At 40.8% G+C, this 23,799-nt stretch overlaps 1 protein-coding gene across 1 annotated transcript in view; it reads left to right on the forward strand.

Moving 5' to 3' along the window:
• ADAM23 (ADAM metallopeptidase domain 23) overlaps positions 1 to 23,799 on the forward strand; it is a 174,106-nt gene that overhangs the window by 37,827 nt on the left and 112,480 nt on the right. The window contains exon 3 of the mRNA XM_036107978.2: positions 5,795 to 5,871. Within this exon, the coding sequence (XP_035963871.1) occupies positions 5,795 to 5,871 (77 nt within the window). The remainder of the gene's footprint in view (positions 1 to 5,794; positions 5,872 to 23,799) is intronic.

Below are 23,799 nucleotides of genomic sequence, written 5' to 3' on the forward strand. Positions count from 1 at the left end.
TATAGATGTGAGGGAAGAAAAATAAGAAAAAAATTACCTACAGTCTCACTAATAATCAGCTATTTAGCTGTTTTACTTTTTCCATGATTCTTTCCAGTTGGAAAAACAGTTCATTAATCTTGGGTTCTAACTCTAATTACAACATTGTGATCTTTCTAGCACCTTCTTTCCTAGAAGCCCACAACCTTCTTCTTTCGAAAGCAGTGCTGGAATGATCCTACCGATGTCTGCTTAGGCCTGCTTCATTGTCTTCAGGGCTTCTGCAGTCCATTTGTAAAACATTGCTTGTTTTATTGATATGCTACTCCATCTATGTTTTCTCCCTTACTTAAATGAGTGTCTCCCTAAATAAACTGAATCTATCTTAAGAGCAGGAAAACTTCTTCCAAATTTTCTTCTGTTTCCCAAACCATGTACCTTACAGAGCATACTAAAGTACATCACTTGCTCAGAGGATGTTGTGATTGATCGCTTTGATACCTTAATTCAAGTTGCTCACTTTCTAACTGAATTATGACATTCAGTCTCATAATATTTTCTGAATTCTGGGAAAGTGTCAACTTTCCACTCCCTATATTTAGTTTCGGTTATGTGTGCACTCTGTAGGACGCAGGGACCTTGCCAAGTAGTAAAGAATACTGATTGAACACTCATTATGTGTGAGGCATTTTTGCATGAAAACATATGTACTCTGGAAATGCCTGATTTCTATTTCTATAAGTAGAGAGAGTCATCCTTTTCTCTTGTCTTCATGTCCATATTAATGTCAACTGTTCTAGAATGTAAGTCCCAAGAAAATGTAACAGTGTGTCTTCAGCTTATGTAATGTACACGATTGCTCAATATTGTAACATTGCTTGATGATAAGCTGCTAAGCTAGTCTTCACTGGGGAACCTGACAGTCTTCTAAAGTTATTTAACATGATACCATTAGGTGCCATCTCCTAAAAGGAAAAAAAAAAACAAAACTAGAAAAACAAAAACACATTGTTAAATGTGTAAATTGCTCTTCAGTGAAGGAGGTTTGTGTATATAATTGAGTTTAGTTGTTTTTGTTTATATAGCTCCTGTAATTTCCCTGTGCCAGAATCTGAGTCAAAAGAAAAATATCAAGGTGCTTAGGCAACAGCTGTTCTCAGCCCTTCAGGGTGGTAATTCTGAGCCCAGGGCTGTGCTTATTCTTGTCGTGAAATGATGCTCTTCGACTGTAAAACCCAGCATTCTTCCCCCAGTGCTATTACAGTGACTGTCCTTGTAAAATCAAGTGTTAGTCATCAAGTCTATTTAACAGATATCCCAAAGGAGAAAATAACCCATTATGATCTTATGTGTGGTTCATGAACTTTTCTCTGAAGTATTCCTAGGATCCAATTATGTATTACTAAACACATTTCTAAACCTCATTGGACTGTTCCTTCTTTGTAAAAGAAGAGCAATACTTGAAGTAGTCTTTGTATTTTCAGGGGTTTCAGTGGTCCTGGTCAGTTAGTCATCTCTAAAATATTTAATAAACTAAGTGATGTGGCTGCGTATTATGAAGCTTTCTACTCATCTTGGCCATTCTTCTAATTTTTTCAGTCATTTGGAAGAAGTAGGTTAATATGAAGTAAAAACAAAGAATATCCAAAAATGTAATTTGGAAAACAATAATGACGAGGACTCATTTTACCTGATTTGAAAACATATTTAAATTTGACAGTTATCAAAACTGCATAGTATTTTGTTAAATAAAACATGATCAATGGATATGGAATGGCAGAGATTCCAGAAGTTAGAAGCTACTTTAATCATGTCTAAGACAGAGCAGAAGTAACAATGCTAGAGAAAGGTAGCATTTGTCAGGTATTTATTTCGATATAGAGAAGAACCTATACTCTGTACAAATGCTGAATGGATAGCAACAGAAAGAGAAAACAGAACATAAGAAAAATAACATATACCCTTGTATTGAAATTTCTTAACATGGATACAAATATATCAGATGAATATACCAGTTCTCTTTGAGGTATGTGCAAGGAAGATGAATGCTGGAGGAAATCTTCAATCATTTTATAGGAAAATGTGCTGCCTCTTTGCATTACAATCAGTTAAAATGTTAAAACCTTCTTACTGATTAAGGGACTACAGTCAGATTTTTTCTTTCCCCGTGGAGAAACAGGGATGATGTTGATGGCATTGTGATTGTTTCAGTTGTTGTGGAGAATAATCTGTCAATACGTTTGCATCATAATGTCGTTATTGGTGGTGCTGGTGCTGGTGGAGATGGTGCTGGTGCTGATGGTGGTGGTCCTGATGCTGGTGGTGCTGGTGCTGGTGGTGCTGGTGATGGTGGTAATGGTGCTGGTGCTGATGGTGGTGGTCCTGATGCTGGTGGTGGTGGTGGTGCTGGTGGTCCTGGTGATGGTGGTAATGGTGCTGGTGCTGATGGTGGTGGTCCTGATGCTGGTGGTGGTGGTGGTGCTGGTGGTGCTGGTGCTGGTAGTGGTGGTGATGGTGGTGTTGATGCTTGTGGTGATGGTGCTGGTGCTGATGGTGGTGGTGGTGGTGGTGCTGGTGGTGCTGGTGCTGGTAGTGGTGGTGATGGTGGTGTTGATGCTTGTGGTGATGGTGCTGGTGCTGATGGTGGTGGTGGTGCTGGTGGTGCTGGTGGTGGTGGTGGTGGTGCTGGTGCTGGTGGTGCTGGTGGTGCTGGTGATGGTGGTAATGGTGCTGGTGCTGGTGGTGCTGGTGGTGCTGGTGGTGCTGGTGGTGGTGCTGGTGCTGGTGGTGCTGGTGGTGCTGGTGATGGTGGTAATGGTGCTAGTGCTGGTGGTGGTGGTGGTGCTGGTGGTGCTGGTGGTGGTGGTGGTGGTGATGATGGTGATGGTGGTAATGGTTCTAGTGCTGGTGCTGGTGATGGTGGTGATGGTGGTGTTGGTGCTGGTGGTGCTGGTGGTAGTGGTGCTGGTGGTGGTGATGGTGGTAATGGTGATGGTGGTGGTGGTGATGGTGTGGTGGTAATGGTGCTAGTGCTGGTGCTAGTGGTGGTGCTGGTGGTGCTGGTGGTGGTGGTGGTGGTGATGATGGTGATGGTGGTAATGGTTCTAGTGCTGGTGCTGGTGATGGTGGTGATGGTGGTGTTGGTGCTGGTGGTGCTGGTGGTAGTGGTGCTGGTGGTGGTGGTGATGGTGGTAATGGTGCTGGTGGTGGTGGTGATGGTGGTAATGGTGCTGGTGGTGGTGGTGCTGGTGCTAGTGCTGGTGATGATGGTGCTGGTGCTGGTGCTGGTGGTGATGGTGGTAATGGTGCTGGTGGTGGTGGTGATGGTGTGGTGGTAATGATGCTAGTGCTGGTGCTAATGGTGGTGGTGCTGGTGCTAGTGCTGGTGATGATGGTGGTGGTGCTGGTGCTGGTGGTGATGGTGGTAATGGTGCTGGTGGTGGTGGTGATGGTGTGGTGGTAATGATGCTAGTGCTGGTGCTAGTGGTGGTGGTGCTGGTGCTAGTGCTGGTGATGATGGTGGTGGTGCTGGTGCTGGTGGTGATGGTGGTAATGGTGCTGGTGCTGGTGGTGGTGGTGCTGGTACTGGTGATGGTGGTGATGATAGGTCATGTGCCAGACACCGTGCAGAGTAAGCAGGGGGCACATTTAGAGGCAAGCTTGCTATCTTGGCCACACGTCTGTCTGTGTGATCAGACAGGTCATTGAGCACATCACACAAAGTCCACCTTTTCAGATTCAGTATTTGACCTTTCCTCCAAAAGCTGTTTTCTTTATAGGCCATATTAATTTTTAAAAAATTAAAAAAGGCTTTTTTTTCCCATATTGATTTTTAAATCTATTTTTGCAAATGTTCTCCCCCATGCCCTGAACGTCTTCTCTTCTCCTGGCAGGTGGATTCTTAGTCATCTTTTGGAATTTTCTTCAAACTGCACCTTGTCAGTGAAGTCTTGGTTCCTGTGGCCCCTGAGGCCCACTGAGGCTCTCAGCTCTCCCTGCTTCCCTGGAGACAGCAGCACCCTAGAAGACAGGGGCTGTGTCCCGGCCCCCTTTATGCACACAGTGGGACTTACCACCTGTGTGGGGAGTGAATGGATTAAAAAAAAAAAAAAAAAAAAAGGAAAATCCCAATATTAATGTTATTTGCTGGGTCCTTCATTAAATTCTATTAAACTGAATCTTGTCACATTGACTCACTATCAACTTATTTAATGACAATCAAATTGTGTCTAGAACATGGGGTAAGTGGTTCCTATCGGCTACTTTATTTTACAACAGGCTTTTGTTGCGGTTTGTATTTGTCTCATTGCTTATTTGGTGTTAGAACAGCCTTTTAGTGGTTACTGTCAGGTTCTTTTTAGTGTTTATAAAGTTGCTCAAGGAGGTACATTTATCACCTTTTTAAGGCCACGGTGGCATTAATGAACTCTTCTTTGCTGTTTAATATTCTTAATAGAGAATATGCCTAAGGGCCTATCTTATTCCTCAGGAAGTAAGTTTTGCTTTTTTTTTTTACACTTTTGGGACCCAGAAATGAAAAAATTTTTCCCCTTGTACAAATTATTCATCAAAATCTTCATGCAAAAATTAAGGCTTCAAGACACAGAATGAATTTAGGTTAAAGAGTATATGATACTTGTGTCAGAAGATAGAGGTTCTGCTGCAGATGATGGAGACCTCGTTTAACAAGAGAGAAATTTCTTTCTCTGTCATGTAGATGTCTGGATGCGGGAAGCCCAGATCAAGTATGATGACCCTGTTCTCCGTGATTGTTTGGGGTTTGGCGTGGTCTGCCGAGGTGTCAGGGATTTGGGCTCTTTCTTTCTCACTGCTTTGTATTTAAAATTTAATACTTGTTAATTTCCTTTTTATTTTGTGTTTTGGTTATGATAGTGATTATCCCATCAGTAGTTGTGCTTGGCTGGGGACCACTTCTTAGATGATTTGTGACATCACCGTACCTTAGGAATGAAGTCTGCAGGAAGGATATTTGTGAGCAGGGAGAGGGAGTGAGTGTAGGTGTTGCGTTTATCCTTCTTTGTTCGGTTGTTTTACTTTCTTTCTTTTTTTTTTTTTTTCTGGTTGGGGATAAAGGAGAATTTTATCTTGGGTGGTACTTTAACAAAACTACATTGATTTGTTAATTTACATTTTTCAAGATACTCCGTGAACTAAACAAATCTTTAACACCTAGTACATATGACTCATCTTTAGATGAGATTATCTTTGTATTTTGAGTTAAGGTACAATAACGACAGTATTTGTAAATGTGTGACTTTTAAAGGGGGACAGAAACTCTGAGTATTCTCAAAGGGCAAGGTTCTAAGTGCTTTCTGAAGGTAAAAGGTTATGCTTTTGCATTTTACTGCCACATTCTGCTGATACACCATTTAGAGAAAGTTCCAATTTCTGATGAAGAGCAGAGTGCTGACATGATTTTTCACTTAGGTGTGCAGAAAGAATTGGTTAGCTTTGTGCACAAAATAGGCTGAAATCAAGCCTTAATTAGTCAGACTTTTGCATAATTCATCATAGTCACTTTGAAAGTCCAGCTGAATATGCTCTTGATTTTTATCACAATGGGTTCATTGTCTTTTATTAGTTCCTTGCTACACAGATATTTACGTCTTCCAAGTGAAGCCACGACAATGCACCTAGCAGCTTTTTAAAGAAATGGATTGTTACATAAGGATCCCAAAAGAAGTGCGTCAATCCATAAAAATGTTTTTCTTATTTAATATCATTGATATCAATATAATCAGCTTTAAAGACAGGAAAGTAAGCTAAGGTTCTTTCTGTCTCTTTGAATCCATAGGCTGTCCATCTGGCCCAGGCAAGCTTCCAGATTGAAGCCTTTGGCTCCAAATTCATTCTTGACCTCACACTGAACAAGTAAGTATTTAGTTATAATGCTGCTAAGAAGCAAGTGCAATGAAACTTTACTTCATGATGATGGTTTAGTCAAAATAGTGTCTTTGTTGAAGCAACTGATATTTCCTAGCAGATTATATCATATGCACTTAAAGAAAAATATAAAAGTCTGAAGTTAATTCTGTCTTTTTTTTCTTTTCCTGAAAGAAAAGGCATTTAACATTTAACTTGTTTAAATATCTCAAATATAGTACTTAGGTATTATGATTTTAAATGGAATAAATATTTGAAGTAATGCTAGTTAATTAAATGTTAACTATAATCACTACTATATATAGGAAGCATGATAAATTACTGACTCAAGTATAATTAGACTTCAGTCTAGAAATTTCTTCCATTTTACTTTTCATTATGCAATTCACATAGCTTCTGTACGAAGAACAAAGAAAAGGATAACTTGCAATACCGATGTTGAGAAGGTTCTTTGCTTCGTAATTTTCTCTAATATGGTTTCTTAGAGATTTGGTCCTGATAAAAATTTACCCAGTTTTTCTCTGAGCATGTGTTTATGTTGATATTTAAATGCTGTTTCCTAAGTTGGAACCAGTTGTACAGATATCTTTGTACAAAGCACGAACAAGAGCTATTTACTAAAGCAGGACTCTTTAGCCTCTAAATGAGCTAGCAGTGAGCCTTTCTTTGGTGAAAGAGATTTCCTGTATGGTTTTCTGTAGTTGAGGGAGCTCCAGTCAGTATTTTAAATTCTTAGCAGTATTTTGACTAGGACTGCATCTTTGCCAAAAAAGTACCATGTAGTGCTATCAGACACTATAACGTAGGTGACCACAGTCAATATCTGAGAAATTACAAAGGAATATAAAGAACAACTCTTAAATTTCTTGTACGCCAAATTCTGTGAGCTCTGCAGGAAAAAAATGCAGAGTCAGCCTGGGTGCTCCTTACTCAAGTGTTATTGCAGCTTTAAGTCAGAGTGAATCAGCAGAACTCAGAATTTCCTGTGGTAAAGGTGTTGCAGGTTTTCCTCTTTGAGTCTGCTGAGCATTGGTTGAATGTCTTTTCACCCTGCTGTGTCAGCACCGTACCTGCCCAAGAGATTTGTCTTGCCGAACCTTAGACTATGTTGAGTAGCAAGGAATGGCTAATTTTAGTTTGTTTAAGGCCCTCTATTCCTTTAACTCTTACTGCAATGGAGACTCATTCCAGACTGAAGGGTGGTGATAGCAACCAACATCGCCATGTGTTTTGAACATGAAGACATCACGGCCACAGCAGAGCCCCCCAGTCACATAACTGAGGAAGGCTCACATGGGATGTCCATTGGACATAGAGGTCTGAAGACACCTCAGAACATTATTTACCACTAGTATTTAACATGCAGAGGAATCAAGTTGAGCACCTACTCTGAGTGGCCCTTGCCCTGAGGAGCTTATAGTCTAGTCGGGAAACGTTGATAGATAAATATATAATTTTAGAAGAGATTTATGTGAGATTTGTTGTGCTAGAGATAAACATGGGGTGCTATGAGAGCACTAAAGAGGCAGCTCTGCAGGCAGGAGTAGTGTGAAAAGTCATCCTGGAAATGGTGATGGTTGAGCTAAATCTTGGAGGGCAGGAGTTCATGAGGAGAAGTGTTGGGGATGGGCGGGAAGGGGGGAGGAAATGGAGAGTTGTGTCTAGATAGAGGGAAGAGTGTGTACTAAGGAGGCAGGCACAGGTTGCTGTGTGGCATGTTAAGGAAGCATGAGATTTTCGTTGAACTTCATGGTAAATTACAAGGTTGAGGCAGAGGGACATAAGTCAGGATAGGTAGGCCCAGAGACAGCTCAAGTCATGGAAGATCTTGTATGTCATGCTTAAGAGCTTCGCCATTATCTCCTGGAGTCTGAAAAATGAAGTAAGGGTAATAAACAGAAGTCCTGTTCTCAGAAAGTGCTAAGAGGCATGGAGAGGGAATGCACTCAAGAAATCTTCAGTTGCTGTGGTACCTCACGACGTGGATGGAGCTAGAGGGTATTATGCTAAGTGAAATAAGTCAATCAGAGAAAGACATATCATATGATCTCACTGATATGAAGAATTCTTAATCTCAGGAAACAAACTGAGGGTTGCTGGAGTGGTGGGGGGTGGGAGGGATGGGGTGGCTGGGTGATAGACATTGGGGAGGGTATGTGCTATGGTGAGCGCTGTCAATTGTGTAAGACTGATGAATCACAGACCTGTACCTCTGAAACAAATAATACATTATATGTTAAAAAAAAAAAAAAAGATAGTAGGAAGGGAAAAATGAAGGGGGGGAAATCGGAGGAGGAGACGAACCATGAGAGACTATGGACTCTGAGAAACAAACTGAGGGTTCTAGAGGGGAGATGGGTGGGGGGATGGGTTAGCCTGGTGATGGGTATTAAAGAGGGGACGTATTGAACGGAGCACTGGGTGTTATACGCAAACAATGAATCATGGAACACTACATCAAAAACTAATGATGTAATGTATGGTGATTAACATAATATATTAAAAAAAGAAATCTTCAGTTGATAAAAATCATTAGGATTGCTTTGATGTGGATGACAAGGCAGAAAGAAGAGTTAAAGTTGACAGGTGGCTTGATCGGATAGCTAGGCAGAATGTTGTATCCAGCTGAGATGGGCAGCACAGGGAACAACTGGCTAAGTGCTGAAGAGAAAAGGATGTGAAATTGGAATTGACTGAGGGGTTTGGGACATACATGAGGCCATGTCTAGGAGGTAGGTGGATGTAACAATCTGAAGCTCAGGGAAGAGATCGGGGCTGGGGATTGTAGAGAGTTATTTCCATATAATGTTAATGACCAGCATGGTTGTGAATGAGATTTCCCAGGGAGGGTAGGTAGAACAAGAACATAACTGGGAGGATAGTTAAGAGTTGAGGAGAGGAAGAGGAACCTATGAAGCGACAGAGACTGAGATGAGATCAACAGCACAAGGGCAGAATGTAGTTTTGAACCAGGAGGGAGAGTTCACTCCCAGACTGTGGGTGTGTGCAGGTAGAGATTGGTTTGCAGGTGAAGGGATGGCATTCAGGAAATGCCTCTTGAGATTTCCTTCTTGAGGACAGCGTTATCTGCCATAGGGATTGGGATGGACAGGGAGGGTGGGTTGAGGCTTGAGGAAAATGATGAAAATTTAGGCTAATTGCTGGGAGGGATGGGTGAGGAAGCTTACCAAGGTCATGTTGAAGAATGTATGAGCAACCGTCATCAGAAATGATGTGTTACATGTTGGTCTTTGAGTCATTCTTCCTGATGGTGTTTTTTTTTTTTTTCTTTTTTTCCTTAACCTGGGGTGCTCCATCACTGCAGCATGTGAGGGAAGGAAAGGAGGCAGGTTGTGGATCAAGGCTCAGGTTTTCTGCTGGTAGCATAGGGGAAGAAGAGTGGAGACACAGCTCTTTGAATACTGGTGAATAACTTGGGTAGTTAAGTATCAGGATCTGGGTTGGGCAAGAAGGGAGACGAGATCAGGTGGAGGCTTAGGGACTGAACCGCGAGAAAATGGAGGTCTCTGTAGGGAAAAGTAAATGCAGTGGGAGGGAAGCATGAGAACTGTCTGTACTCCTGAGGTATCTCCTTGTGCAGTCTCGTGCCTTCTGAGCTCAGCATGAGTGTGCGATTCTGGTATGACCTAGAGATGGGGGAATTGTATAAGAGTATGATATGTGTGGACCAGGGTACATCTCTAGTTTAAGTGACTTTCAATGGCTGGGATTAACTAAAAAGTCTGATCCATGTTAGAATAAGGAGAATTTTTAAATCAGTCACAGAGGAACTGAAAGAGCTTTTGAGGAAAGAGGGATCTCATATCCATCATGGAGTGGCCACACTGCTTAAACAATTTAAAATTGTTGGAGAATGGAAAAGGAAAAAGGTATATGCTAAGTATGTAATCTGGGTGAAGGAATGAAAGCATACAGTTATCAACATAAACTAATCGAAGCGGTGGCCATAGAATCTAAATGGTTAATGAACTCACCAGGCCTGGACTACCAGCTTGTGAAGACTACCCTGAGGTGGGTTCCTGAGAGGGAAGTCTTTTTGATTCTGTACTTTTATAGTTTGGACAAGTGAGGCCCTGGCTTGCTGAGGCATCTCATGGCCGAGATGTGTGTTTTATTGGTTTGTTCACCAAATGTTGAGCGAGCATCTGTTGTATGCCTGGGACTGCAGTGGTGCTGATGCTGCTGGGAATAGGATGGGCAGGGTCCCCACCTCCCGTCATGGAGCTTTGTTCACTAAATAAAGACAGATCATATGTGATCAGAGGGGCAGCACGTGGGGGTGGCTAACATGATTTGGATGTCACAGAAGCCAGAAGGTCTGTCAGAGGAGGGACATTGAGCTGAAACTGATCGTCAAAGATGAGCCACAACCAAAGCTGGAAAGCTGAGGACAGTGGGGACAGTAAGTGCAGTGGAGGTAGACTGAGATGAGGTCAGAGAGGAAGCCATGTAGCTAGATCATGAAGGGCCATCATCCGTGGAGATGTGTTTGGTGGGAAGCCATTGGAGGGCAAGCATGGACGTCACCCCATTGGATTTACATTTTATTTAGCCCAAAAAATCCTAGCTGTGGCCTCATAGGACTTTTGGTCATTTTCCTTTTAGGATACTCCCCTTTTCAATTTTGTTTTGTTTTTCTTCTAGAATAACTGTTTTTCCAAGTTCAGAATGTTTAAAAAGCTTTACTAGATTAACAGTGCTTAATGTGTATCGATCCTCGGAAGTCCTGGGGAGTCCAATGATTGTCTCCTTCATACTTGTGATTGGAATTATGCCAAAGCCCGTATTACCTACCATTAAATTTGCTGGTGTCTTCAGCAAATGTTTTAGGGAGTAACAGTAATCAGAGCTACATAATGGTTGAGAGCACAGGTTCTGGAATCAAACAGACCTGGGTTTGAATCTGGGGGCTGCCATTTACTAGCCTTGTGACCTTGGGCAAGTTTCTTCTTTTTAATAACAGCTTGAATAACTCACATGCCATAAAATTCACTCCTTTAAAGTGTACCATTCAGTGGTTTTTGTTTTATTCACAGACTTGTACAATTACATCACTGTCTAATTCCAGAACATTTCTGTTGCTCCACAGAGAAACCCTGTACATTTCCCTTTCCCCTCTTCCCCAAGCCCTTGGCAACCACTCATCTACTTTTTGTCTTTGTGGATTTGCCTATTCTGGACATTTCATATAAATGGATTCATACAACTTGTAGCCTTTTGTGACTGGCCTCTTTTACTTAGCATAATGTTTTCAAGGTTCTGTATTAAATAATATGCCATTGTGGGGCACCTGGGTGGCTCAGTCGGTTCAGTGTCTGACTCTACATTTTAGCTTGGGTCATGATCTCGGAGTTGTGGGATCGAGACCAGCATTGGCTCCTCACTGGGTGTGGAGCCTGCTTAAGGTTCTCTCTCTCCCTCTACCCCACCCTCCCTTGTGCGCACGCATGCTCTCTCTCTCACATACATGAATAAATAAATAAATAAATAAGGAAGTTCCTAGAAATAAATAATATGCCATTGTGTGGATATATTCTTAACTTCTTAAGCTTTAGTTTTCTTCTTAAGCTGCAGGTTGTTGTAAGGATTGAATGAGATGGTGTGTGGTACTTATACATGTCTGCTTATTGGAAAGGGTGGGTTCAATGCTGTGGACTGAATTGTGTCTCTCTAAAATTCCTATATTGAAGTCTTAACCTCCAACATGACTGTATTTGGAAATAGAGCCTATAAGGAGGTAATTAGGTTAAATTAAGTTATAGGGTGGATCCCTGATCTGATAGGATTAGTGTTCTTAAAAGAAGAGTCATCAGAAAGCCCTCTGTCTCTTCTGTCTGTGTGTGTTGGGGGATTCAGCATTGAAGAATAGAGTCATTGATCTCATTGAGGTTCTGACCTGATGAGAACGGCACAAGTCCACTTCTGTTTCAGTCAGTATTTTTTCTGACTTTGTAGATGAGAAGAGAGTGGTGTACTGTATGATCTTTTCCCTGCTGAAAGGGGACTGAAGAAAAAATTAGGAATAGTTGGGCCTGTGGTTAGTACACACTGAAGGTAATGAGCACCATTGGGCAGAACCTGACATCCACTGGGCCATAATCTGGGTATTAATAGATAGGGTTGCTTTATCTAAAATGATGGAACTAGGTTTTGAGAGCTTCTCACACTAGCATATCTGTTTCTGGGCAAGGTGGGGAATCCCTTGGTGCCTCTAGATTCCACTTAGCAATCAGAACAAATATTCAGATACTTGTTATGGTAGCTCTTCTGCTTGGAACTGGGTAGCTAGGCTGAGTCAGTCTACCTCTGCGGGCTCATGGGAAAACCCCTTAGTCCAAGGCTCCAGCGACATTCTCCAATGTCACTTATTAGGAAAATTGTATCTCGGGTTCAAAGCTTGTCCTATACGGCCCCATCCTTTCATGTACATACTCTGTTGGCTAGAACATGGAGTGGTAACTGGCCCCCCAACAAAGGTTAAGCCTTCTGTACCCTCCAACAAACCCTACGGGAAGACACCACTAGACTGGATCATATTGAGATTTGGCCTTGGGATACATACATAGGTAGTGGTGATATTTGACATTGAGCCACCAGGAATCTCAGAAAAGGAAAATCAGCGTAGCATGCCCAGCTGAGAGAAGTACACAGACCTCAACTACAGTGCTCTTCTATGCAGAGCTCATTGCATTGACTTGCAGTGATGTTTCCCTTCACCCAGGAATGGGGTTTGAGGTGTGTACTGATGAATGTGTGCAGAATGGTGGGGTGGTGCAAGGATGCAGATGATTGAAGTGGTTTTACTGTCACCATATGAAAACGGATGCACTCAAAGAAGTAGTAAGTGTAAAGGCACAATGTAAACGTCAAAGTAATGCATTCAGTAAGGTAGTTCTGGATTGAGGAAAAAGTTTTTGTTCTGATTTTTTCTGGGCATCAGGGGTGTTCGATTTGAGATGAATACCTAGAAAATGCCGATTTAAAGAAATATATGCACATAGTAATTTGCTCATTAAAAGTAGTTCATGCAATGCTTTTGAAAGAAGAAAACAGCTACACTGATGTAGTTTTGGTTAGGTTAAATAAAGAACCTGACTTTTGTGCTGATTATTATGGTTAATTTATTCTTCATTCAGTCAACATTTACTGAGTATCTTGTTTGCATAAGATACTGTGCTGAGCAGCCCAGGGAATTCAGAGCTGTGTAAAAGAATTCTCCTCTTCGGGAACCCACAGTAGGAAAAATGAGATTAAAATGTATACAAATAGTATTAAAACATGATAGGAAGTGAGGCCTTGGCGCTGAGGGGAGGTTTTCTGGGGAAGGCGGGATTTGATGTTCATCTTAAAGGGTGCTGTCTTGCCTTTGGGTGCCCAGGTAGCAGACCCTGAGGCAAACACTCCAGGAAATACCTTCAGGGAGTGGGGATGTGAGATGTGGAAGAGAAGGGAGCCAAAAAAACCTGATTTCCCACTGTGGCTCATTCCTGCTGGGGGCACCCTGGCAGTTGGGGGATTCTTCCCCAGAATGTCATCCAACTGAGGGGCGAGGAAGCTGGAGTTTTGTCCACCAACTGCCAGTCTGTTGTCGGTTGAGGGCTGTTTCTGGGGCAATAATTCTCGAGTACTTCTGGTGCCTCCTCTTGGGTAGAGAACATGCCCTGAGACCAGGAGTCTGGGTCTTCCCAGTCAGCTGCCTGCAGTGTGTTGAGGTGGCTGCTGAGGGCCCAGAGGGGCAGGGCAGAGTCTGCTGTGTCTGCATGCTTTCCACTTGGGGAGACGTCGGAGGGGGAAAAGTGTGTTGCACACAAGGGAAGTGCAGGACCAAAGGTGTGGGAGCAGGAGAGCCTCAGATTCCTGTTGGGAGTGAGGACTGGTGAAGAAACTATCAAGGAGCAGATGGAAGGAGAACGGCCTGTTTGGATTCATTGGATTCTAAGTGGGAAATTTAGTCTCTTTCAGCTCTGCAGATTGGGAGATTTGAACTTAAATTTGGTTTGTAAGAAGGAACATGTAGAGAAGAGACAGGCCTCCTGCCCCATTTTCCTTTCATGAGTGAATAGGACCAGGAGTTAGGGGCTGTGGCTGGAGAAGAGTATGAGGCAGATGGCTTGTATGCTAGCCCGACACTGAGCTGTTCTGTCTTCCATCTCGGCTTGTGAATCTGTGGGACTTCTGAACCAAGATTGGCTGGCCAAGTGTGCCAGTGCTGACCCCCCCTACTTTCTGCCCATTGGTCCTAACTCAGAGGCTAAATGCTCTATTTCCTGACTTCTGAGGTCTGCAGAAGGAAGGCTTTCTGCTACAGTAGCAATAATGGTGATGGACCCTCTGCTAAGCCCTTTACCCATTTTCTCCTATTTAAATACCTTTAGAACCCCGTGAGGAAGATGTGATAATCCCCATTTTACAGCCGAGCAGCTTGAGGCCTGGGGAGATTTAGTCACATGTTGGGATTCAGCATGGGCTGTCAGTCTGGAGCCTTATTCTGTGTCTGCTTTGATAACAGCACTGGACTGTTAAATTACAAGTGAGCTGGGCAAAATGCTAATGATTCCTCATCTGCTCACATTAAGTAGGAAAAAAGAATTGAACTATTTTAGTCAATTTTTAACAATATAAAGAAAACCCAGAAGTCCCCAATAGGATTTAAAATAATCCTGTTTGTTGAACAGACCATCTGCTGTGGGCTGAACTGTGTCCCTCCAAAATTCGTATGTTGAACTCCTAACCCTTAGTACCTCAGAATGTAACCATATTTGGAGAAAAGGACTTTATTATTATTTTTTAAGATTTTATTTATTTGAGAGAGAGAGAGAGAGAGAGCATGTGCATGAGCTGGTGGAGAGGCAGAGAGACAAGCAGACTCCCCACTGGGTGGGGAGCCAGATGCGTGGGACTTGATCCCAGGACCCTGAGATCATGACTTGAGCCAAAATCAGTTGCTTAATCGACTGAGCCGCCCAGGTGCTCCTCGAGAAAAGGACTTTAAAGAGGTAATTAAGTTAAAATGAAGTCTTTAGGGTGGGTCCTAACCCGATATGACCAATGTTCTTATAAGAAGAAATTTGGACATAGACAGTGGAAAGACCATGTGAGGACACAGTGAGAAGGTGGCCATCTGCAAGTCAAGGAGAGAGACCTCAGAGGAAACCAATGCTGAGCACACCTTGATCTTGGACTTCCAACCTCCAGGACTAGGAGGAAATAAGTTTCTGTTGTTTCAGTCACCAGGCTGTGTTACTTTGTTATGGTGGCTCTAGCAAATGAATACACATCCTAATTCATTTATTGCTTACTTATTGCAGTGAGACATTCAGCATTAAGCTGTTGCTCGTTAATTGGTAGATCTTTCATAGCTAATATTCCTACTATAATTTCCAAGTGCTGTTTTGAGAGATTATGGTCTCTTTTGCATTTAGGTGCTTTAGGAAGGCCAAACTATTTTGGCGGCTTTGAAAACATTTCTGTGATGATAAGGAATCTTAAGAGGTAGAGGTCCCCAAAGTTGCCATAAGTACTGATTGCCGCTGTGTCATGTGAAATATGATGTGGATGAATATTGATTTTCATATGTCCTAGAGGCCCTAGAGTATTCTAAGGTTCCCATTGCTGTCAGGGATGAGCTGCTGTAGGGTTTCCTCTCCTGAAGGCATCTTTTCCTGTTTGGGTCTAAACATTTTGATTCTGTAGTGCTGGGTAGCTCTTCTTTTTGCCATATTTTCTCTAATGAGGTGAGTACCTATCAGGTCTCCCTTGGCATTAGGGTTGGAGAGTTAACCCTATATTGCTTTGGATGCTTTGGATGTTATCACTATCATTTGCTTTTGATGACCCATCTTTATGCTGGTAGATCAGGTCCAGAAACTCTTGAAAAATGTATAATAAAGTATTGCCACATATTAATAGGTTCTAGTTCCATTTTTTAGGATGTGTATCCAACCTAATTTCAAAATAGTTTGAGAAATGACTTTCACAATTAAACATAATAATAGCAGAAACATTAAAAATAAAATCCCAATTAAACCATTGGTATTTATGTACTGATTCTTTATTTCCACAGGTAGATGAGATTTAGTATAACTCTTGGGTGGTTAAGGACAGTGGATGTTTGCCCTCTGCCTGTGGTAATTATGAGACTTCCTTACCCCATACCCTCTTGCCAGTTGACAATAATTGTTATGGGTGATGGAACCCAGGGAAATTAAACACCAGGCTGAGAAAATCAGGAGGGTCATAGGAGCTAGATTTAGACTCTAAGATCCCAGAGATAAGACTGTGATTGTCCAGAAAGGAGTTATCTGTGGCAATAGCCTCTAACACCACAGAGAGAAAAAAGTCATCTAAGAATTTCTAGCAAAATCGAAGGGATCTAATTGTCAGTGGGATCATATTGCAGTATTTATTTAATCGAGGAAATAGAAGACATATCTAGCAAATTAAGAGACTGTGTCTTCACTGATGATTAAAAAAGACCCTTTGCAGGTATCCACCCTAAGGCACAATGTGGCAAGTAAAACTTGGACCTGATTTATTCTTTGGACTACTTCTTGGTCTTTTTTATTTTTTATTTTTTTAAGTAAGCTCTACACCCAGCATAGGGCTTGAATTCACGACCCTGAGGTCGGGAGTTGCATGCTCTCCTGCCTGAGCCAGGCAGGCACCTCCACTTCTTGGTCTTTTGAAGACAGACAAATTTATAAAAATTGCAGCAGGAGTTAATCTTGACAAAAAATTGGAAAGCAGAGAGGATTAGATGATACTAGGCATCTGAGATGAGTTAATTATGGTAGTTACTGAATTTAGATCTTACTTTTCTGACACGTGAGAAAAGCCACATTCTGGGGCGTGTAATTACCATTATGTGATAAAAGAAGTTTATCTGTCTGTCTGGAGATATAAACGTTTTCCTGTCACAGAGGAACATCCCTTTGGTTCTGATGTTGCCAGGATGTTAGGTAGCATAATGGTTAGTGTCTGCAACCATGGTTTTGTGAATGACCAGAAATGTTACACTTAAATGGACATTTCATATTGACACTCTGTATTAGCCAAGTGCGTGAAGTTCTTTCTAGCCTCAGTAGATTGATCAATAGATTTCCATGGATTGAAACCTTTTATAAACCATTCCAAGCACTTCTTATTTCAGAAAGTATTTAGTACCTGCTAAGTGCCAGACACTGTTGAAGCCACCAGAGAGAAGTCCTTCCCTCGTGAAGCTTACAGAACAATGGAGGAGAAAGAAGTCCATAGCTGTTTAAATGACAGTCTGAGTTGTGCCATGGCGGGGGACGGCAGGGTGAGGGGTAGAAAGGATGCTTTTATCACATGTAGTAGGGATGGGAATGGATGGGAAGCTAAATGTCTAAGCTCAGATGTAAGACTTAAGAGTTAGCCAGACAAAGGTTTGAGGGTTAGAGTGTGAGAGTCTGAAGGTAAGCAAGAGAGGTGAGGCATGGAGTGAGAGAAAAGGCAGGCTTGGAGAAATTAACAAAATCGCACAGCTAATGAGTGACAGAGTCAGGATCAGAACAAAGGAGTGCCCACTATCACAGCCTTTGAGAGTTGAGACACTTTTCAGTGATGAAGGAATCTCACTGAAGTTATGTTTGAAAAGCTCTACAAAGGTGAACCTCAGATAAATAAATTTTGTTTCACTTGTCTTTTATATCTTGCTTTATTTTCAGTACTATTATACCTTATATAAATCTAGCCTTAAACAATAATTTATTAAAATTTCCTCTTACTTTAGGAATTTCTTCCCCCTAACTGCCCTTAAGATGGTTTTCTTGGTTCTAAGATTTGCGAGTTTACTATTCAAATTGGCAAAGAAGTCAAACTCTCTCTCTTCGCAGACGACATGATACTTTATGTGGAAAACCCAAAAGACTCCACCCCCAAATTACTAGAACTCATACAGCAATTCAGTAATGTGGCAGGATACAAAAGCAATGCACAGAAATTGGTTGCTTTCTTATACACTAACAATGCAACTGTAGAAAGAGAAATTAGAGAAACGATTCCATTTACAATAGCACCAAAAACCGTAAGATACCTCAGAATAAACCTAACCAAAGAGGTAAAGGATCTTACTCTAGGAACTACAGAACACTCATGAAAGAAATTGAAGAAGACACAAAAAGATGGAAAAACATTCCATGCTCATGGATCGGAAGAATAAACATTGTTAAAATGTCTATGCTACCCAGAGCAATCTATACCTTCAATGCCATCCCGATCAAAATTCCAATGACATTTTTCAAAGTGCTGGAACAAACAATCCTAAAATTTGTATGGGATCAGAAAAGACCCCGAATCGCCAAGGAAATGTTGAAAAAGAAAAACAAAAGCTGGGGGCTTCACGTTGCCTGATTTCAAGCTATATTACAAAGCTGTGATCACCAAGACAGCATGGTACTGGCACAAAAACAGACATATAGACCAATGGAACAGAACAGAGGGCCCAGATACGGACCCTCAACTCTATGGTCAAATAATTTTGACAAAGCAGGAAAAAATATGCAATGGAAAAAAGACAGTCTCTTCAATAAATGGTGCTGGGAAAATTGGACAGCTATATACAGAAGAATGAAACTTGACCATTCTCTAACACCATACACAAAGATAAACTCAAAATGGATGAAAGACCTCAATGTGAGATAGGAATCCATCAAAATCCTAGAGGAGAACATAGACAGTAACCTCTTTGACATCAGCCACAGCAACTTCTTTCAAGATACATCTCCAAAGGCAAGTGACACAAGAGCAAAAATGAACTTTTGGGACTTCATCAAGATAAAAAGCTTCTGCACAGTGAAGGAAACAGTCAACAAAACAAAGAGGCAACCCACAGAATGGGAGAAGATATTTGCAAATGACACTATAGACAAAGGGCTGGTATCCAAAATCTATAAAGAACTTCTCAAACTCGACACCCAAAAAACAAATAATCAAGTCAAAAAATGGGCAGAAGACATGAACAGACACTTCTCAAAAGGAGATATACAAATGGCTAATGGACACATGAAAAAATGTTCATCATCATTAGCCATCAGGGAAATTCAAATCAAAACCACACTGAGATACCACCGTACACCAGTTAGAATGGCAAAAATTGACAAGGCAAGAAACAACAAATGTTGAAGAGGTTGTGGAGAAAGGGGAGCCCTTTTACACTGTTGGTGGGAATGCAAGTTGGTACAGCCACTTTGGAAAACAGTGTGGTGGTTCCTCAAAAAATTAAAAATACGCTATGACCCAGCAATTGCACTACTGGGTATTTACCCTAAAGACACAGATGTAGTGAAAAGAAGGGCCATATGCACCCCAATGTTCATAGCAGCAATGTCTGCAATAGCCAAACTGGGAAGAGCCGAGATGCCCTTCAACAGACGAATGGATAAAGATGTGGTCCATATATACAATGGAATATTACTCAGCCATCAGAAAGGATGAATACCCAACTTTTACATCAACATGGATGGGACTGGAGGAGATGGTGCTAAGTGAAATAAGTCAAGCAGAGAAAGTCAATTATCTTATGGTTTCACTTATTTGTGGAACATAAGGAATAGCATGGAGAACATTAGGAGAAGGAAGGGAAAAATGAAGGGGGGGGAATCGGAGGGGGAGACAAACCATGAGAGACTATGGACTCCAAGAAACAAACTGAGGGTTTTAGAGGGGAGGGGGTGGGGGGGATGGGTTAGCCCAGTGATGGGTATTAAGGAGGGCACATACTGAATGGAGCACTGGGTATTATACGAAAACCATGAATCATGGAACACTACATCAAAAACTAATGATGTATTGTATGGTGACTACCATAACGTAATAAAATAAAGTTAAATTAAAAAACATTTTCTCTTACTACTGTAAAGATTTGTATAAAGTAAGAGCTTGACATCAGATAAAAGGCTCATTAAGATTCTTGGCCATCATCTGCTACCAATAAGGAGTGTGTTATTTCTAGAACCATTGTTTTTGATGATTCATAGGCTAGAATCATCATTTAGAGTCATTTTCCCTAATCCTTTAAAATTACTTGTAATATTAGAATCCCCAGTATTAGAATCCTAACTATTGTTTATTATGATTTGTTTATAAAAGTGATCTCTTTAAACAATCAGCCTAATTCATCTTCCATGCTGATTATCTATGTGCTTTATATTTTGGTTATGTTTAAAAACAAACCAATCTATATAGGCTTCTCCATAAGACCATTTCTGCAGTAGTTTCAAGTCCTTATTTCAATTAAGATAATTTCTAAATGAAAAATATATTTATCTTTCTTACAGGAATATTTTTTTCAAATAAGAGGCAGAAAATCTCTTTACACATTGTAGAGTGCACATTTCATGTCTTCCTCCTTTATTTTTTGCCCAAATGACTTCACACATGCAATAAATCAGACTAAACTATGTGACAGGCAGGATCTCACAGCATAAGGACAAGACTATGTCTCTTATAAATCCCTAGAATTTCTTAGAGACTTAATTGCGTCTGAGGCTCTTCCTCATTACTCAGTATTTATTCATTAAGCACTGACTGACCTGGTACTTGACCCTAAGGAGATGCTTTGCTCTTTAAAGCTATTCGGATGATGGTGAAGGGTTTCTTTATGTGACTATTAGCGCTCACCCGCCCTCGCTCGTCCTGCTGCACTATGCTACATTATGGGGAAACGAAGAAGAAGATGTAACTTCTTTAAGGAGCCCATAATTTAGGGTGGGATTAGGGGAAGCTACACAGAGGAAGAGATGGTTGAACTGAATTTTGAAGGAGGAATAATTCAAGGATGAGTAGATAATACTTTCGGTTGGGGTGTGGGGGAGTAACTCTTTTGAGCACTCATTTTTTTCTTGCTGGTGAGTCAATGTTTGATAAGGGATGGTCTTTACTGGATACATACGAGTGATGGGCTGATGATACAGGGGGTTATTTTGCAACTTTTTCTCACTAGTATCTCTACCTGATCCAGCTTTCCAGCCAGGAGTAGTTTTTTTGAGCTGTAAAAATGAAGTACTGATATTTTACCGAGGCTAACGATGCAGATGTGCCCGTTTCCCTTTGGGAGGTTTAGTTAATTCTGTTCCTGAACGATCACTAATGTACTCATGACTGGATGTAAACATTTAGTGACAGCACTGCTTTGAGAAGTATTTACTATATCTGTCTCTTCATCCAGCTTTGCGTACCTGGGCTCTTTGTGTCCTTGCAATTTGGTGAACTATAAAAAATGAACAAACTGCAAGAATTATTAGATATTTTTTTGATGAAAGCAGTTTGAGGCAGGGTTTTCCAGGTCTGTGGATTAAAGGGGGCAAGCGTTCCTGCATTCCAGCACCATCACCACAGTGCCCATACTGCATTTTCCTTGTTTTGACTTGATACCTCTCCTCAAGATCTGCTGTGTGGAAGAACCCTTTATGATTAAAAATTGCGTAACTTGTTTAAAAAGTTATTTTTTGTGTGTTTTATATGCAGGAAATTCTGTTTTTCTTCCTGTAAGGCCCAGTATAGAAGGCTTGCTTAATGCCTAGTTATACTGATTAGGAGATACTAATGTCAGTGTAGAGTATCTCATAACGTTGTACCCATTGTCCTATAGGAGAGCTATATAGAAAGCCAGAAGAGAACCAATATTTTTGGCTCTTTCCTTGAAGTCCACTTCCTGGTAGGTAATAATTAAATTACATGGCTCTCAAAGTAAAAAAATCCACAGATCCTTAGGTGTTACTGAGCAGGTGTGTCGCACAGGTAGGTGGGTGGTTAGCTGTGCTAATGGATGATACTACTACATTCATGAAAATTGGTGCTAAGACTTATCTCTGCCACAGCAGTGGATGATACAGACCCTGGAATCCAAATGTTTTTCTCAGTATAATTTGACCAACAGCACTGTAGCAATGCTTTCTCTAGAGTAGCATTGAAGTCCATCTCCTTCCTTTGTGTGAAATCCAGAGGGTCAGTCTTTGCTCCGTTCTTGGCATTAAGGGAAGTCCAGGAACATAAGCATGTGTGTGTTTGAGCTGAATCCACTGTCATCTGCCTTTACCTGGGAGAGGAGTCTGGGTAGCTGGGGGATACTTTCCTGCCATGCTTTTCCATCCATTGATCCCTCTGTCATCTTCCACTTCTCAGTTAGGGCTTTGAATATAGCAGCCTCATGCTTTTCTTTATTTTAAATAGAAGATGTTTTCTTAATATTTGAAGAAAGCATAGTCCAAATTATCTTTTGAGACTTGGATTTAATTACAGAATGTTTTCTATTCTGGTGTTCTTCAGAGTCTAAAGTCAAGATATAAATGTCCTTTTAATTCTTAAATTCCACATATGAATGAATCATATGGTATTTGCCTTTCTCTGACTGATTTATTTAGCTTAGCTAATATACTCTAGCTCCGTCCACATCATTGCAAATGACAAGATTTCATTCTTTTTCATGCCTGAGTAATATTTTATATATATATATATATATATATATATATATATATATATATATATATACACACCACAACTTCTTCATCCATTTATCAGTCGATGGAGGGGGTGGGGGAGACAGAGAGAGGCAAACCATAAAACAGACTCTTAACTATAGAGAAACAGACTGAGGGCTGATGAAGGGAGGTGGGTGGGGAGACGAGTTAAATGGGTGATGGGTATTAGGGAGGGCACTTGTGTTGAGCACTGGGTGTTATATGTAAGTGATGAATCACTAAATTCTACTCCTGAAACTAATATTACACTATATGTTGACTAAATAGAATTTAAATAAAAACTGGAAACAAACACAAAAATAAAATAAATGCCCTTTTGAAAGGTCTTGTTTCTTGTATTAAAGGAGACAGAGTTAGGCAAGTTTTCTGCCTTTGCTGACTTGGCTGAAGTGTTCTACTTTTCAGTCTCCACTTTGAAATTGGAGGGATTTACAAAGGCTGTAATTGTGACTCTTGAGTGAAAATGATTACAGGTGTTTTGTATATTTGGTTCCTGTTTTCAAGAACAGCTTACAGCCTCTTCTTGAACCTCCTTTGAATCATGACAGATGGGGCTTACATGCATTGAGAGTCAAGCAGTCCAACTCCCTAGCTGATTTTCACATCCTTCTTACCCCCCTGAGTGGTCTTCTAGTATGTTCCAGAACACCTCCAAGCCTGAGGTAGCTGATTCTTAGACTGTGGCTGCCTTATGAAGCCCTTTTCTTTTACCTCTCTGTCATGTTTTTACCCCTCACTTTCACTTTTTGCACTTAAAACCTCTCAGTCATAGAGACTGAATATTAGTCTACTTCATTCAGTTATCAGCAGTTTCTAGAAATTGGTCATGAGATTGCTATTGTCCCTTCAAAATAGCCAAGATTCTGCTTGTAGGTGTTCCCCTAGAATATGAAATAAGAATACAGATCATTTTTCAAGAAGAAAAGATTGGAAAGTTATAAAAAGAATTTTTCTAATATTTTAAAAGTATTATTTTTTTAAGCATGTAAGAAGTTATTTGTAGTTTGTCCCTGTCAGTGCTCAGTACTATTAAACAGCAGGAGCCTTTTGCAGTTTAAAAAAATGGTATTTTGAAGTCTGGAAGAACCTTCTACAAGGTGAAAGCAATCTCAGGATGAATTCTGCCAGATTTTTTGTCTCAATGTGTTTTACAGATGAATAGAACTTAATACAGTCTATTAAGAGAACAGTTAATAACTAACTACCCATTAGTAGATATAAGACCCAATGTGTTAAGTATACTTTAGTTTTTTTTCAAAATTGCATACAAATATGTTAAAATATTTTAGTATTCTGGTTAAAATTGAGATGCAGTAACTTAAAAATATTTTTAGTGTCTTCTTTGGAGACAATATTAGGCTATTTCAAAAATCACACTTGATAATCGGTTACTTAT

Source organism: Halichoerus grypus, chromosome 4 (genome assembly GCF_964656455.1).
Source record: "Halichoerus grypus chromosome 4, mHalGry1.hap1.1, whole genome shotgun sequence".
Classification (NCBI taxonomy): domain Eukaryota; kingdom Metazoa; phylum Chordata; class Mammalia; order Carnivora; family Phocidae; genus Halichoerus; species Halichoerus grypus.